At 42.9% G+C, this 17,266-nt stretch overlaps 1 protein-coding gene across 1 annotated transcript; it reads right to left on the bottom strand.

Annotated features, from left to right (window-relative positions):
• Positions 1 to 463: 463 nt before the first annotated feature.
• On the bottom strand, positions 464 to 15,719 carry LOC124712278 (endocuticle structural glycoprotein ABD-4-like). The gene is made up of 3 exons (XM_047242572.1): positions 15,580 to 15,719; positions 4,878 to 5,033; positions 464 to 665 (listed from the first exon to the last, which is right to left on the bottom strand). The coding sequence occupies exons 1-3, from the start codon at positions 15,717 to 15,719 to the stop codon at positions 464 to 466; spliced, it is 498 nt and encodes a 165-aa protein (XP_047098528.1).
• Between the last annotated feature and the right edge of the window lie 1,547 nt (positions 15,720 to 17,266).

The following is a 17,266-nucleotide window of genomic DNA, read 5'->3' as shown; positions in this document are numbered from 1 at the left end:
GATGTGTGTGATGTCCTTAGGTTAGTTAGGTTAAAGTAGTTCTAAGTTCTAGGGGACTGATGACCTCAGCAGTTAAGTCCCATAGTGCTCAGAGCCATTTTTTGTAATGATTGTCTCTAATAAAAATCTGTAAATGTATATCTATACGAATTAGCTTGTTTTCAATTGGTCCAAACTTGTAAATACTTTGACATGTACTATATCCTTGTGAAAAGAGATCTACGGATGAACAGAGCTACTACTGCTACTACTACTACTGCTACTACTACTACTAGATGTTCTGTAATGATCTGACAGACACAGGAGTAAGGAGTTGGGCTGCAATTACAGTACAACAAACACTCACATTCACAGCCTTAAGCTATTTATTGGAAAACAAACAAAACACACGCGAATACACACAAGGAGAAAATGGACGCACTCGTTCATTCGGACGGTGAAGTGTGGCGGTAGTCTGTGTACCCTAGGCGGTGGGCGCAACAGGGATGGCGTCGCTGATGGGGTGGAAGCCGTGCTCGTCGGCGGTGTACTTGACATTGATGGTCTTCCCCTCTGGCGCCGTGAACTGGTACTCGCCCCGCTTGACCAGCACGAAGTCCTTGCCGTCTGGGGTGGGCTTCAAGGCACCCTGCTCCGACACGTGGGTGCCGTCACCGGACAGGTAGCTGCGGAGAGGACAGACGTACACGCTCACTACACAGAGCACGCATGCGCGACACCGGTGTGGCACTAAGAATTAAAGTACACTACTGGCCATGAAAATTGCTACACCAAGAAGAAATGCAGATGATAAACGGGTACTCATTGGACAAATATATTATACTAGAACTGACATGTGATTACATTTTCACGCAATTTGGGTGCATAGATTCTGATAAATCAGTAGCCAGAACAACCACCTCTGGCCGTAGTAACGGCCTTAATACGCCTTGGCATTGAGTCAAACGGAGCTTGGATGGCGTGTACAGGTACAGCTGCCTATGCAGCTTCAACACGATACCACAGTTCGTCAAGAGTAGTAACTGGCGCATTGTGAAGAGCCAGTTGCTCGGCCACCATTGCCCAGACGTTTTCAGTTGGTGAGAGATCTGGAGAATGTGCTGGCCAGGGCAGCAGTCGAACATTTTCTGTATCCAGAAAGGCCCGTACAGACCCTGCAACGTGCATTATCCTGCTGAAATGTAGGGTTTCGCAGGAATCGAATGAAGGGTAGAGCCACAGGTCGTAACACATATGAAATGTAATGTCCACTGTTCAAAGTGCCGTCAATGTGAACAAGAGGTGACCGAGACGTGTAACCAATGGCACCCCATACCATGAAGGCGGGTGATACGCCTGTATGGCGATGACAAATACACGCTTCCAATGTGCGTTCACCGCGATGCCAGAAAACACATATGGGACCATCATGATGCTGTAAACAGAACCTGGATTCATCCGAAATGATGACATTTTGCCATTCGTGCACCCAGGTTCGACGTTGAGTACACCGTCACAGGCGTTCCTGTCTGTGATGCAGCGTGAAGGGTAACCGCAGCCATGGTCTCCGAGCTGATAGTCCATGCTGCTGCTAACGTCATCAAACTGTTCGTGCAGATGGTTGTTGTCTTGCAAACGTCCCCATCTGTTGACTCAGGGGATCGAGACGTGGCTGCGCGATCCGTTACAGCCATGCGGATAAGATGCCTGTCATTTGGACTGCTAGTGATACGAGGCCGTTGGAATCCAGCACGGCGTTCCGTATTACCCTCCTGAACCCCCGATTCCATATTCTGCTAACAGTCACTGGATCTCGACCAACGCGAGCAGCAATGTCGTGATATGATAAACCGCAATCGCGATAGGCTACAGTCCGACCTTTATCAAAATCGGAAATGTGATGGTACGCATTTCTGCTCCTTACACGAGGCATCACAACAACGTTTCACCAGGCAACGCCGGTGAACTGCTGTTTGTGTATGAGATATCGGTTGGAAACTTTCCTCATATCAGCACGTTGTAGGTGTCGCCACAGGTGCCAACCTTGTGTGAATCCTCTGAAAAGCTAATCATTTGCATATCACAGCATCTTCTTCCTGACGGTTAAATTTCGCGTCTGTAGCACATCTTCGTGGTGTAGCTATTTCAATGGCCAGTAGTGTACTTTAGAAAGGTGTAGATGGAGGGCACTTACTTCGGACTTGCTTTTGTGATAAAGTGAACGCTTCCTGTAGAATAATTGTAGTAGAGGGTGTTGGGACTAGAAGTATACAGAACCAAATGCTTACAACGAAAGAATTCGACATTTTATGCTGTTGGGTAAGTACGCAATCGACAGAGCGCACAAGTGTTTAATGTGCAGCAGGCAGACGTATTTCTGACAGTCGACATGTAGGCGCCACGAGGAAACGCGCAGTGTGTGCTACGATTAGCAGACTTAAAAATGTTCAGCGACGAGCTAAAAGAGAACGGAACTTGGCTCCTCCCATACGTAAATCCATTTATCAGTGGCACAAAACTCTTCGAGAAACAGGGAGTTTTATTTCAAATGCCGGAAAATATCTTAAAACGTATGTGAATGAATAGATGGTGGAGATTGTGAGCGAAGAATTCGCTTGAAGGCCACGTAAATGCACTAGAGAAGGAATTTGGGAACTAGCAGTTCTCCGTTAGACTGTGCACGCCGTTGTGCACAAACGTCTCCGGCTGCGTGCTTACAAGCTCCAATTTTCGCATAACAGTTAGCCTGAGGACCATCGCACACGACGTGATTTTGCTGTTGAAATGTTGCTTCGTATGGAGAAAACAACGGACTCCTCAATGCAGTGCTGTTCAGTAATGAATCTACTTTCCACGTCTGTGGCAAAGTTAGCCGACAAAACTGTCGAACAAGGGGAAGGGAGAGTCCAGAAGAAATGACTGTGTACGAAAGGGACACACCAAAAGTTAATGTGTGGTTGGAATTACATAAACATGATGTGATTCGTCCATTTACTTATGGAGTCTGCAGCGATAGGGCACACTTATCGCGACATACTGGTGATATATACAGTTCCGCAGATGCCTCCCAACAACATTTTCCAGCAGGATACTGCTCTACCTTGCTATCATGGCCGTTCTTGAGTGTTGGATCGAAAGGTGTTTCCCATTGCCTGGTCCCCTCGGTCTCCCGATCTGATTCCGCTGGGTTTCAGTGGACAGCGTTTATCAATAATATTGTCTACAGAACAAAGATTCGAGATTTGGTTGAGTTGAGACAATGGAACTTACACAGCATTAAGTCCATAGCACCTGTCATGCATATGAATATCGGGTAAGAAATGGAGTACCGTTTCGATATTTGTCGAACTACAAACTTGGCCCACACTGCACTGTGCCAACATGCATCAAAATGAAGTGCCAAATGAAAATTTGTACCAAGGCTGGGATTCGAACCCAGATCTCCTCCTCCCTGGGAAGATGCCGTAGTCACTATGCCACCTTCGCACAGTGGCATTGCACAACTGCACTGACTATTCTAACATGCCTCCCTTCCTAATCTACGGATAGTCCCACATGTGTTAATAAATTATCAACCCGTCGTATCCGGAAGGGGGACAGATATGAATGGAATTTAATCAGGAATCTTTGGAAAAAAGATCCTGTTACTCTTGCGAATCACTTTTGGGTAAATATAGAGCTTCGGTGAAGAACATGTAAGCAGTTTGCATAACTTGTGAAGGGACGACGAGAGCAACGAACATCGACTGGAGTCTGTGCCGAGGCACATAGACACTCGTCTCCACTGCACTCAACAGAACAGAAGAGGAACTCACAACTTTAGTCAGACTCTGTGCCGCTCCATTACACCTGTGCCACCTGCAGGTCATATGGAACAGGTTACTACGAATCATCAGCAACGGTGCACGATACAGACGCATCGTATACATGTAGAATGAATTCCGCTGCGAAAACCTCTTGGACGGGTCTTTCATTAACCGAATATTCAGTTTCGAAGAACAGCATTCCCTCGACATGGAGAAAGAAATAACCTTTTGGAGGTATTCAAAAAAACTCTCCAAGGAATTGTACAGGAGTTCTAAACACCTTCATCCTAAATCGGGGGATTTACGATCACAACCACAGGTGCAGACAAAATAGTCCTAAAACACTCTTTCATGAAGATTGCCCATTGAGGTGGCCGGATCTGTCCCGAACTGAAAACGTTTGGAGCGTTACAGACAGGGCCCTCAACCAAACTCAGGATGTTCACGTTTTAACGCGACAATTGAACTGAATTTGGCATGCCTCCCTCACGAGGACATCCAACAACTCTATCAAGCAATGCCAAACAGAATGACTGCTTGCATAAGAGCCAGAGGACGGCCGACGCGTTTCTGTTTCGCCAATTTGTGAAACTCTTTCTTTTGAATAAATGATCCAATTTTTCTAAAATTGTAATCGTTTGTCTGTCTATGGACATAGATCACTTGTACCTATTCGGATAATTCCTTCGTGGCATGTATTTTTTAGTATATTTATTGGAGTACTATACGCCATGAATTTTAAAATGCAGTATGAATGTAAATGTAATTAAGATATGGTGGGTTGATCTAATCTGCGACAGTCGGAAATATATTGTCCACGACATGAACAGAAACGGTATCACACTGTTTTCCCCCCATAGAGAATTACACTACATTAAAAGTGGAAAACCCCTACGCATTTTAGAACGAAACTTTTTTCCTTCATCCGCGTCAAAATGTATTTTTCACAAGAGAATTAAGTGTTATTTTAAAATATTTTTTGGGCAGTAGGCAGTCCGTATCACCTGCTCTTAATTTTACCCACGACGGACACTGTAGTCGAAAATTCAAGCAATTTTCATCGCCTCCGCCGCTCGTGCGGCTGTCGCTTACCTGAGAGAGAACTGGCCAGTCGCGTCGCGCACCTCGGCCCTCTCCAGCACTGGAACGACTCCAGGCTCGAGCTCGTCCGGCCTGGGCAGAGCAGAAGCGGCGACGGCGAACAGGATCAGCGCTGCGACCTGCAACACACGGCCGCCGTCCTCAACACTGCCACACCAGACCACACACAGGGTGGCTGCATTCACTATAAGAGACAACGCATACTGACGATGAAGTAGGTCTACTGTGTTCAGGGAGATACGCTACAAATTGCGAACGTTTCGATTTCGATTGTTGTGATACGTCCAACATCAGAAAAACAGCCCTCGGTCACTATTTTTAATAAATTAACCTGGTTTCAACACAGCTAGGAGTGTCTTCCTCAGAATTTAAATCAAAGAATGGTCTATATTCTATAACATTGTCACAGAATTATGACTAAAAACGTATGATAGGGTATAAGTACGGAGTCATCGTAAAAGAATGGCAGTACTTATACGTCGTTTATAAAATAATAAATATGCCAAAAGTACATTAGTCACGAAGATATTTAAGATAAAGAAAACTGTGATGGCGAGCCACTAAAGGCTGCTCGTTACTTGCGTGGTGCAGGTTGCAAAACGGGCTGAGGTGCCCGCGTTAACAAATGCGGCCAGGAGAACATTGCAATGCAACGAGCGCGCCATCTAGTAGCCGTAGATGCAATTAGGCTACTTCACATTGAAATATAGGCAGAAATGATTATAAATAAACAGTATCTGGTACATAATGGAAAGCAATGGTTGTTTGATAGTAGCATATAACATAACATTTTGTCTACATCAAAGCTTATAACAGTAAGATAAAACATCATTATGAACATGTAGGCAGGAGTGAATCACAGCTTGTAGAAAGCAATATTGACGTGAAATGCAGCCAAGAAACTTTTGATAATTGAAAAACATAGGGCTACCTTAGAAGGAAAAGAACATTTCGGCAACTTGCGCAAGGAGCCCCGAAGTCACATATCGAGTAACGGCCTTATACGGTTGAAAAAATTTTTGTTACGTAGCTGTAGCTGTTCGTTAAGGATGAGGCTGTCATTTCGAGCAAAATGCTTGAAAATCTCTAATTCTTCTAGAATATCTAGTATACGCCCTTTCTTTTCGGTGTGCAAAATGTTGCAATCACAGATGGCTTTAGGTAAATGACCTGTAATTAGAAGATGGACGGGAAAAGACGAATTTTGAGGGTTGGTGCAGTTTTCTCTTAGCAAGTGTTCTTTATATCTGGTAGTGAAGGCACGTCCTGTCGGTCCTATATAGTAAGAGGAGCAAGTATCGCAGACAGTTTTGTAGACACCAGAATTTTATAAAGGGGAATGCATAGAATGTAAATTATGAAGTTTTTTTTTTTCAAATTGTTATTAGTAGAAAAAGCAAAGTTGCAATTTTTCATGAAAATGTTAGCTACGTCATAAGCAATACGAGTTTGACAAGCATTATCTATTTTTTTACTATCGAGACAAACTTTAAGATCTACAAGCACTTTTTCAGTCACATTTCTATCTGACTAGTTGGGCGAGACATTATACTTCAGCCCATTTTCCAGCAGGACAGTTTCATTTTGTGTAAAAATAATGCTAGTTTTGTTCAGAATTATTTTGTAAAAAGTGTGACTGCTTTTTTTAAATGTACTCTGAGGACACTTTTCGCTAGGAAACAGACAGAAAAGCTTGCTGAGATTCTTTTCATGCTTCTGTATTATGCCTAGTTTACAGGATTCTAAATGTTCATTAATTATCGTCCAGAAACCGTCAATATTAAAATTGTAATTAATATGAAAAGTATTTCTCAGGTCTAAGTACAGGTAATAAGCTTCTTCGTTAAGAAGATCTTTTTATTACAAACAGCGAATTTAATATAAGCTTTCGTGTAGGTAGGGACTAAACCCCTTATTTTACATTGTTTATTAAAGTTAACGGTCATACTTGTATTTAGTATTTTCTTTTTTAAAGCTTTATATTTGGTGGCAGCCTTGGATGCTTGGGCAGACAAGAATCGCAAAATTTTGTACATGGCTGCACGTTCAGAGACCGTGAATCTCTGATTTATCTGTGAAGCTTTCCTTCAGTTTTGTTATTGTACAAAAATGTTTAAAGATGGCATCAAAGTGTCGAGCCATATAATAATAATAGACGTAACATGTTAGTTCTGTGTTCTTTATACACAGTCCAGTCACATTAATGTGACCACCGCATACGTTCGACGTGAGCGCCAATACCCAATCACAGATGGCCGGTGGCAGCCCTAGCTGTGGAGGGTATATAAAACGTGTCGGGAGAACGCGAGAAAGTCTGTAGTCGTTGTCGTTATACAGAAACGGAGTTATTTACCTGACGCCCAAAAGAGCGTGGTCATTGGCTTTCGGTCCAAGAGTGGAAGCAACTTCAAAACGGCTAAGACTCTAAACTGTTTGCGTGCCGCCATGGTTGAAGTATACCATGCACGGAGTAAGGTGCCTGGGTTTGGGCACTTACACGTTAACCTACCAGCATTAGTATTAATAATCATGACTATATTGAATTATAATGAATATGAGGCACTCTCGAGCAGTGTTCCTTGCATGTCTGCATGATTAAGTCACTAACTTAAAGCGTTGGTGAAAAGTGTCGGAAGTTGAGAATTGTGGAATATAAAGTCTGCAGCTGGCCGTAGCTCGCAGGGCCGCCGTGGGCGGCAGGTAGCGGTCACCGGAAACTCGGGTCAATACGGCGCTTTTGGGGGTAGGCCGGCATCCGGAGCCACCTGTGCTGGGCAACACCCGGCGAAGACGGGAATTTCGTTTGCCTAAGGGCGATATGACCTATTTGATCATTGGGCAGAATCTCAGAAATGGCGTTGGAAGGGTTTCGGCGATGTTAGAGTATTCTTCCGCCGCGTTTTCGTACGCGTCGAAGACGAGAGAATTGTGGAAAGAGAGGACTTCGCTTTCAGTCTTCGAGCGGTACGGAATTGGCGTCTTGGCCATCGTGTTCCAACAGAGATACTGTATACGGTCTGTATCGCAGCATTGCACTAACGCGTGTTCCATGCAGAGTTCTGCGCTTAGAGCTCTTTCTGCGCTGAGAAGCGAGATTTTCACCACGCTTAACCACTTCCAAATACTTATGCAGGGTGTTACAAAAAGGTACTGCCAAACTTTCAGGAAACATTCCTCACACACAAATAAAGAAAAGATGTTATGTGGACATGTATACGGAAACGCTTAATTTACATGTTAGAGCTCATTTTAGTTTCGTCAGTATGTACTGTACTTCCTCGATTCACCGCCAGTTGGCCCAATTGAAGGAAGGTAATGTTGACTTCGGTGCTTGTGTTGATATGCGACGCATTGCTCTACAGTACTAGCATCAAGCACATCAGTACGTAGCATCAACAGTTAGCACGGGGCAATAGCCGTGGCGCGGTACGTTTGTATCTAGACAGATTTCCAGAACGAAGGTGTCCCGACAGGAAGACGTTCGAAGCAATTGATCGGCGTCTTAGGGAGCACGGAACATTCCAGCCTATGACTCTCGACTGGGGAAGACCTAGAACGACGAGGACACCTGCAATGGACGAGGCAATTCTTCGTGCAGTTGACGATAACCCTAATGTCAGCGTCAGAGAAGCTGCTACTGTACAAGGTAACGTTGACCACATCACTGTATGGAGAGTGCTACGGGAGAACCAATTGTTTCCGTACCATGTACAGCGTGTGCAGACACTATAAGCAGCTGATCGGCCTCCACGGGTACACTTCTGCAAATGGTTCATCCAACAATGTGTCAATCCTCATTTCAGTGCAAATGTTCTCTTTACGGATGAGGCTTGATTCCAACGAGATCAAATTGTAAATTTTCACAATCAACATATGTGGGCTGACGAGAATCCGCACGCAATTGTGCAATCACGTAATCAACACAGATTTTCTGTGAACGTTTGGGCAAGCATTGTTGGTGATGTCTTGATTGGGCCCCATGTTCATCCACCTACGCTCAATGGAGCACGTTATCATGGTTTCATACGGGATAATCTACCTGTGCTGCTAGAAGATGTGCCTTTACAAGTACGACACAACATGTGGTTCATGCACGATGGAGCTCCTGCACATTTCAGTCGAAGTGTTCGTACGCTTCTCAACAACAGATTCGGTGACCGATGGATTGGTAGAGGCGGACCAATTCCATGGCCTCCACGCTCTCCTGACCTCAGCCCTCTTTACTTTCATTTATGGGGGCATTTGAAAGCTCTTGTCTACGCAACCCCGGTACCAAATATAGAGACCCTTCGTGCTCGTATTGTGGACGGCTGTGATACAATACGCCATTCTCCAGGGCTGCATCAGCGCATCAGGGATTCCATGCGACGGAGGGTGGATGCATGTATCCTCGCTAACGGAGGACATTTTGAACATTTCCTGTAACAAAGTGTTTGAAGTCACGCTGTTACGTTCTGTTGCAGTGTGTTTCCATTCCATGATTAACGTGATTTGAAGAGAAGTAATAAAATGAACTCAAACATGGAAAGTAAGCGTTTCCGGACACATAACATATTTTCTTTCTTTGTGTGTGAGGAATGTTTCCTGAAAGTTTGGCCGTACCTTTTTGTAACACCCTGTATAATATTCTTGATCTTGTAGTTTTCCTTGCGAGGCGCCGAGTATTCATCAACGTAGCTGCCGGTAATTGGGGAGCGCAATTGCAAATTAGTCGATGTGCCATTCTCAGCAGTGTGTGGGTGGTCAAAAAATTCACATTTTTGTAATTTTTGTCAATTATGGAAGTATCAAAATTAAATGCCAGTATTACAATCGAATTGTCGACTTCACTGTAGCTAGTATTTAACCTCTCCTAGTAAGCTTTACATGTACCCTAGTCACTGCACAGCTTGCCCAGACGGGAAGGAAAGAAGGTTTGCGATCTTCCATGTCAGCGACGGACAAATAAGCTTACAGGGTCAAAAAGTGCGCTATGCAAAATCGGCGCCGAGGCACTTGTGGTGCACCACGGCCCATACGAAAACGACGGCTGCGGAGACGTGTACTGACGAACGGATGAGCAACTGTTGACCAAATGACCGCCCAAATGAACCAAGGTGCTACCAACAGTGTCTCCTCATGGCCGTTCAGAGAACACTGCTGTGCATGCACCTCCGGAGCAGGCGCCTTCGCCATACACCGATGCTGCCTGCTGTGCATCGGCGACAAAGACTGGAATTTACAAGCAAATACCGCAACTGAAAGTGCTACGTATAGCGACTGGTGACCTTTTCAGATGGATCACGTTTTACGATCCATCTACCAGATGGACGTTAGCGTTCACGGCCTTGCAACAATCGTAGGAAGGGTCCAGGTTGGAGGAAGGTTCTTTATGATCTGTGAACTGTCTTCATGACATTGCCTGGGCGATCCTGACATTCTGAATGCACAGTGGATCTAGACATTTGTCGAACTGTGCTTGGGGCACATGTAGTTTCTCTTTCCTTGGCTCGATGGCATGTACCAGCAGGAGAATGCGAAGTGTCACACAGCTTGCAGTGTACGTACGTGTTTCGAGGAGCACCAGGATGAATTAACAATATTCTTCTGGCTACCAGGCTTCCTGGAATTAAACACAGGCTACAATCTGTGGGACATGTCGATCGGACTGTTCGCGCCAAGGATCCTCAAGCTAGAAGTCCAGCGCACCTGGCCATACCCCTCGAGTCGACATGCCTCCATATCCCTGTCGGTACCTTCAATAACCTCATTGACTCCGTTCCTCCACGTCTGTCAGTGGCTCACACTGCAACAGTTGGCTATTCAGGTGGACACATCAGTTTGACTGGACAGTGCATAAGGGTGGCAGATGTATCTCAACTTCCAAAACAGCTCCTCTTGTTGAGATAATTTATATTTGAGGTTCATTAACCGCCACCATAGCAGAAGTGTGCGGTGCCGCTTCAGTCGAAGGTAGCCCATTCGAATTATGGTGGTGGAAGCAATTCGCTCCGCCAGTACTTGGCCGATAAGGGGCACAAGGTAGTGACGTAAGGTTCCTACTCACCAGCCTTTGCGCCAGTGCCTTGCATTTAATTCCAAATCACCCCGCAGTGTCTCATGTAGTGATAGCATCTGACACTCTTGACGATGATCCGTTCGTCAGCCCTGCTAGCCCTTTAGCTCTATTCGAATCAAGCAAACCATATGGCGCCTCCCTTCTCTCTTCACCATGCACCCACCACAGTCCCCTACGTGCTACAGACACAGTACTCTCACGTACCGCGTTGAAAGTGGGCATTGTAATAAAAGGTAAGAAATGATTTTTAGTTAGGTTGCCTTACAACCCTTTGGTGTCCCCGTATCAACAACGCCTCTTTATTTTTTTGCGATTATTTATGCTTCTTCTATTATTTACGAATTTATTGCTTATATAGCCCGATAATATTAGGGCCTAAAGGCCCTCTCTTACGTCTGACCGGGAACAACACATATAAACAGAATATCACATAACAATGACAATAATATTCATTTGGATTATGTACAAAAATATTCACTGACAATAGTAATCATATTAAAATTATACTAACACTAACATCAAGGAAAGCAAAACGAGAGTAATGGAATGTAGTCAAATTATATCAGGTGATGCTGAGGTAATTAGATTAGGAAACGAGGCACTCAAAGTAGTAGATGAGTTTTGCCTTTGGGCAGGAAAACAACTGATGATGACCAAAGTAGAGAGGATGTAAAATGCATATTCGCAATGGTAAGAAAAGCGTTCCTGAAGAAAAACTTGTTAGCATCTAGTGTAGATTTAAGTATCAGGAAGTCCTTTCCTAAAGCATTTGAATGGAGTGTAGCCATGTATGGAAGTGAAATATGGACGATAAACAGTTTAGACAAGAAGAGATAGAAACTTTTGAGAAGTGGTGCTACAGAAGACTGCTGAAGGTTAGATGGGTAGATTACATAACTAATGAGGAGGTGCTGAATAGAAATGGGGAGAAGAGAAATTTGTAGTACAACCTGAGTAGAAGAAGGGAACTGTTGCAGGACACATTCTGAGGCATCAAGGGATCGTCAATTCAATACTGGAAGGAAGCGTGGAGGGTAAAAATCGTAATGGCTCTAAGCACTATGGGACTTATCATCTGAGATCATCAGTCCCCTAGACTTAGAACGACTTAGACCTAACTAACCTAAGGACATCACAAACATCCATGCCCGAGCAGGATTCGGACCTGCGACCGAAGCAGGAGCGCGGTTCCGACGAACTTAGGAATAATATTGATTAGTTATTACACAAAAGATTTAAAATTAATAATTTGCATTGTTAATAAAAAGTAATTTTTAGCAATACTAACAATAATGTAACGGAGGCGTTAAGAATGATATTGACTGTTTTCGAATTATAATAACTCGAGAGGATAGTGAAAGAGGAGAAGATGGAAATGAAAGTGACATTGGCTGCTAGGAAAGAAGAGAATTTCAATAGAGGATACTGTAAACGTGGAGAAGGAGAAGTGGTGGGGGAGAGATGGTTGACGACAGTGAGCTGCAGAAGAGATAGCTATTGTGATAGAAGATGATCCATTAGCTGTCTTTTTAAGTTTGAAAGGTTATAATTTCTATAATTTTTGAGGAAGATTGTTCCAAAGTCAGGTTCCTGATACAGAAAGTGATTTATTGCTATAGATCATAGCAGTGCTGTGTAGTGACACAGGGAGGATTCTACTCTGTTCAGAATGAGTATTTCTGCTGTATTGTTCAAATACTAGTGTAAGAGTCGAATATAAATAGAAAAGGACCGCGACGATTGAGAAAACCAAACAGCAAACACAGGGTCTGATAATCTCTCTGCTTATAACCATGCAACCATGATAACTGTTCACGGGCAGGAGTGATATAATCGAAATAGCGTACATCACAAATGTATCACACACAAGCATTCATCGCCATTTCCAGCCGAGTTCTTACCCGAAAGTTCTTGGGAAATAGGATCACCAAATCAAGGATGAGGAGTAATAGTGCCTTTACGAGTGTCTATTTGACCTCATTTTAAATGACTAGAGCCTTTTTGGGGCACGTTTTCCATTTTTTCCAGCAACGTCCTATAGTTGCCCACATGTTCTTCATTCTTTTAATATATCTTCCATCTTCTGTCTGTTATTAATGGTTGACAGGTATGATTTTATCTTTTATTTCAAAACTGTATACGTTAAAAAAACGATTTAGGAAAACGCTACAACTTCGGCTTTCAAAGTTTTATCAGGACGTTTTCATGTTTGCAACGTACACGAACAGTTTTGTCTACTATACGCAGAAGATCCCATTAACTGTAGTCTACGTTGCTGTATAAAAGCATGCCACATAATCATTACGCACTGAGCACAAAATCGTGCATATGAGCAACGATATAATCATTACCTTACTACGTATATAGGTAAGCGTCACACAAGAGATAAGAACTGGAAACAGAGCGCTGTATGTATAGCTCTCTCGTGCCAAGTGAAGAAATTTGTTTGCTGTTTAAATAACCAGCTGCCTGAGTTTGGTCCTACCATTAACAGACTCTCGAAAAGATCGCGAAGTGGTCGTTGATGCACGTTGTATACACATACACATCCAACTCAAAAGTATCAAAATCGAAATTGCTAAATAGGTGATGCATTAACGCACGTTTACTGAAATATGCAGCGTGTTGGAATCTGATAATACTCTAAACATAACTGGCAGTGTAATTCCAAACAAAATAGCTTGGTTTTGTGTTTATATATGCTTCTATCCATGTCATCGCTTTGTTTCAACCCTCTCAACTCCCCATATTCTTTCATTTATTTACGTCTTCAACGTTAACTTTTGAAGCCCAAATTTTTACCAGGATCATTTTTGTCAGCGGAATGAGGTGAAAGAGGTGTCTTCTTTACGTGCTCTCCCTCCCTTGTTACTCACGTAATCATTCTTTCTGAGCTTCCACATTCCATCGTTTATTTATTTATTCTTTTATTTTATCTGTCACGATTGAAACCATAAAAATCTCTCGCATTTACACAAAAGTTTTAACAAATTCTACGAACAGTATTGCAACTGTACTTTGCTAGAGGATTTGCGTACAGAGTAACCGTACAATAACCTTAGTCAATTTACACAGTCAACACATTTGAGCTGAGAGTTCAGATTGCCTATGACGGCCCCTATTTATTCAGAGTTAAACTCTATTGTTAACAGCAGCAGACATATGTGACAGCAATAACCTCAATTACATACATAAAACTAAATTTCTTGGTATTAAATGTTGCCCCCCATCTTCCGAAATGTCCTGGATTTTGATACACGCGCTTATTGTTTGGTATCCGAGCTTTCCACATAAAATACAAGTATTTTTGTATAAATATCCTCCTGTAACTGTAACCATCTCGAGGTATCGACATTTTAAAACTGCCGTGACTCTTTCAGAGAGTGAATTGCAAATTCCTTTAAAAATATTACAATTGAGACAAAATCAGAAGAACAGCTTTTTATATTGCTAAACAGGTACTTGGCTTTAAAGTCTGGGGTATTTGGCTGAAAGATTCATGGTTAATATGATATAGTAGAACAAATGGCACACGCTGAAAGCGTGGAAAACCTAACATGTTCGTACATTGTGCATAGGCAATAATAAAATGTCATTCTTGCCATTTCATTTTCTTCTGCCAACACAATTCCACTGGGCTAAATACGTACAGAACAGATTATGGATTTATGAGTATGAAGCATTTGCTTGTGGTTCCAAACGAGAAATGGGAATCGAACAACTGAGACTGTTCTTCATTATCCGTGTACGGCCACATATGTTCGTGCTAAAAAATGCAAAGAAAGCTGTTCGGTTTAAAGTAGTAAAGTCGTTCGTTTAACTGAGAGACGACAGACATCTGTTTATAGAAAATGGAAGCGTTTGAACTATATTTCTGCAAAAAGACATTAAATATTCGCTTAAACGAATTCATATTAAATGAAGAGAATCCAAAAAGAAAACTAAAATACAGCCTATGAACGACTTTCCTTAGAACAAGAATCGGAATGGTGGGATCTTATGATAATACATTAAAATTTAGCTTACAAAGGAACTGAGCGAGCATAAGAGGAGAAAATTTCCGGCGATGTCAAATATTGGAATATCTGACCCAGTGTTTGCAGGCGTCAGGTGCATTGGATATTCAGACTTTAAGATGCGAGAGAAGCACGAAAGAAATGGGTGATGATCTGGTCGATTCCAACAATTAAGTGAGAAACGCTGATAATGGTAGTTTCTTAATCCTAAGCTGCCAATTGTTTCGTCGTCTAAAGCACTTTGTCACCTGCAAATCTTTTACATGTGTTCACTGACTGGACACTGATGAGGGAACATATCTTAGTACGTCGCTCGCATCATCTGCCGAAGACGACTAGGTCATCTGCCAAAATGTCGTTTCGCCCATCCGCGCAAGTACCATCTAATGACTCCACTTCATTGCAATAACCCGCCATAAAGTACTTCACTTTTTACAGTTCAAATGGAAAAATGTACACTGAATTTTGTCCATGTCTCGGTGGAAAACGTGCCCTCGAACAGTCTTCAACGAATGCTGGAAGGTAACTTAGAAAGCAGCTTGCGTGTACTTACAGACTTCATGGTGGCAGAGTGCGACTGGAAGTATGAATGCCGTCACGGTGGGCCGCCTTTTTATACTCTTCGGAGCGAGGTCGCCGCAGCGAGGGGTTGCGGCCCTGCTGGTTAGTTGGAGGGGAAAGTCGACCGCTGGGCCGCAGCCGCCGTGACGAAACGCTTGTTATCGAAAACACGCCCTCCACACCTCCGCCGGCCAGCATCTCCCGAAGTAGCTTCCTCCTGCACGAGGTTGCCAGGAAGTCACTCAGAACGACAGAAAAAACTGCTCTTTCGAATTACGTCTGCATCTACGTGATTACTCTGCAGTTCACAATTAAGTGCTTGGCACAGGGTTCATCGAACCACCTTCTAGCCATTTCTCTACCGTTCCACTCTCGAACACCCCGTGGGGAAAAGCTCTGATTTCTCAAATTTTATTATTATTATAATCATTTCTCCCTAAGTAGGTGTGTATCAACCAAATATTTTCACACTCTGAGGAGAAAACTCGTGACTGAAATTTAAGGAGGTAACTATTCCGCAACTATAAACGCCTTTGTTTTAGTGATTGCCTCCCCAATTCGCGTAACACATCCTTGGCACTTTCTACCCCATTTTCGGCATAATACAAACGAGCTGCCCTTGTAGGAACTTTTTCGATGTCCCCCGTCACTCCTATCTAGTGTGGATTTCACACCGCACAGCAGTACTCCAGAGATGGACCGACAAGTGTAGTGTAGGCAGTCTCTTTAGTAATACTGTTGCACTTTCTAAGCGTTCTGCCAATAAATCATAGTCTTTGGTTTGCTTTTCCCACGACATTATCTATTTGATCGCTTCAGTTTAAGCTATTCGTAGCTGTAATCCTCAATTATATAGTTGAATTTACGGCCTTTTGATTTGTGCGATTTTATCGTCCAACCGAAATTTAGAATCAATTGTCGCTTTTCGCACTATGCAGATATCTTTTCTAAATTGTTTTACTATTGGTTTTCATCAAATGATGAATTTACAAGGCATTAAATGTCAGCATAAACTGCAGATAATCTGAGAGGCTTTCTCAGAAAGTCTCCCAAACCGTTTATTTAGATCAAGAACAGCAAATGGACTATAACACTTCCTTAGGGAATGCCAGATATTACTTCTGTGTACGCTTGACGTTATCAAGTTAGAGAGCGATCGAGATTACTATAGAAACAGAAATACGACTTCAAACAGCCAAGATTGCTGTTGTGCAACATTTATTGCGATGTCCGGTTTCAGTATCCAGAATGAGATTTTCACTCTGCAGTAGAGTGTGCGCTGATATGAAACTTGTTTCATACGTTGCAGTACATTTCATTGAACCTTGCTGAAATGCATATTATGCCGTGTCATATCTCTGTCTCCATTCTGCTAATGTACGAACATGAGCTTGTACAATTAGTGCAATATGTACGTTGTTTTACGTAGCAGTTATTTTATACTTCATCTGCTGATGTACTATCGTTCTCATGTTCATGATGTATCATTATATCATATGACACGGCATAAGATGCATCTGTTCAAAATTCAGTGAAATGTACTGCAAAAGATCTGATGATGGCAACGTAGTCTGCTGAAAACGATCCTCACAATAAATGATGTACAATAGCGATCTTGGTTGTTTGAAGTTGTATTTCCGTTTCTACTTCTGTTTCACTCAATGGCTTTCCATCAGTTACTACGAACTGCTACTTTTCTAACAGGAAATCACGAATCCAGTCGCACAAATAAGACGTTATTCCAC

This window comes from Schistocerca piceifrons, chromosome 8, assembly GCF_021461385.2.
Source record: "Schistocerca piceifrons isolate TAMUIC-IGC-003096 chromosome 8, iqSchPice1.1, whole genome shotgun sequence".
Taxonomy (NCBI): domain Eukaryota; kingdom Metazoa; phylum Arthropoda; class Insecta; order Orthoptera; family Acrididae; genus Schistocerca; species Schistocerca piceifrons.
The sequence above is the reverse complement of the archived record's forward strand: the minus strand, read 5'-3'. Positions and strand labels throughout refer to the sequence as shown.

Coding starts and splice junctions, on each gene's coding strand:
- LOC124712278 (XM_047242572.1), bottom strand. CDS start 15,719: ATGCTGGCCGGCGGAGGTGTGGAGGGCGTGTTTTCGATAACAAGCGTT. Junction 5,034..15,579: donor CGGCGACCTCGCTCCGAAGA/GTATAAAAAGGC, acceptor CTGGTGTGGCAG/TGTTGAGGACGGCGGCCGTG. Junction 666..4,877: donor ACTGGCCAGTTCTCTCTCAG/GTAAGCGACAGC, acceptor TCCTCTCCGCAG/CTACCTGTCCGGTGACGGCA.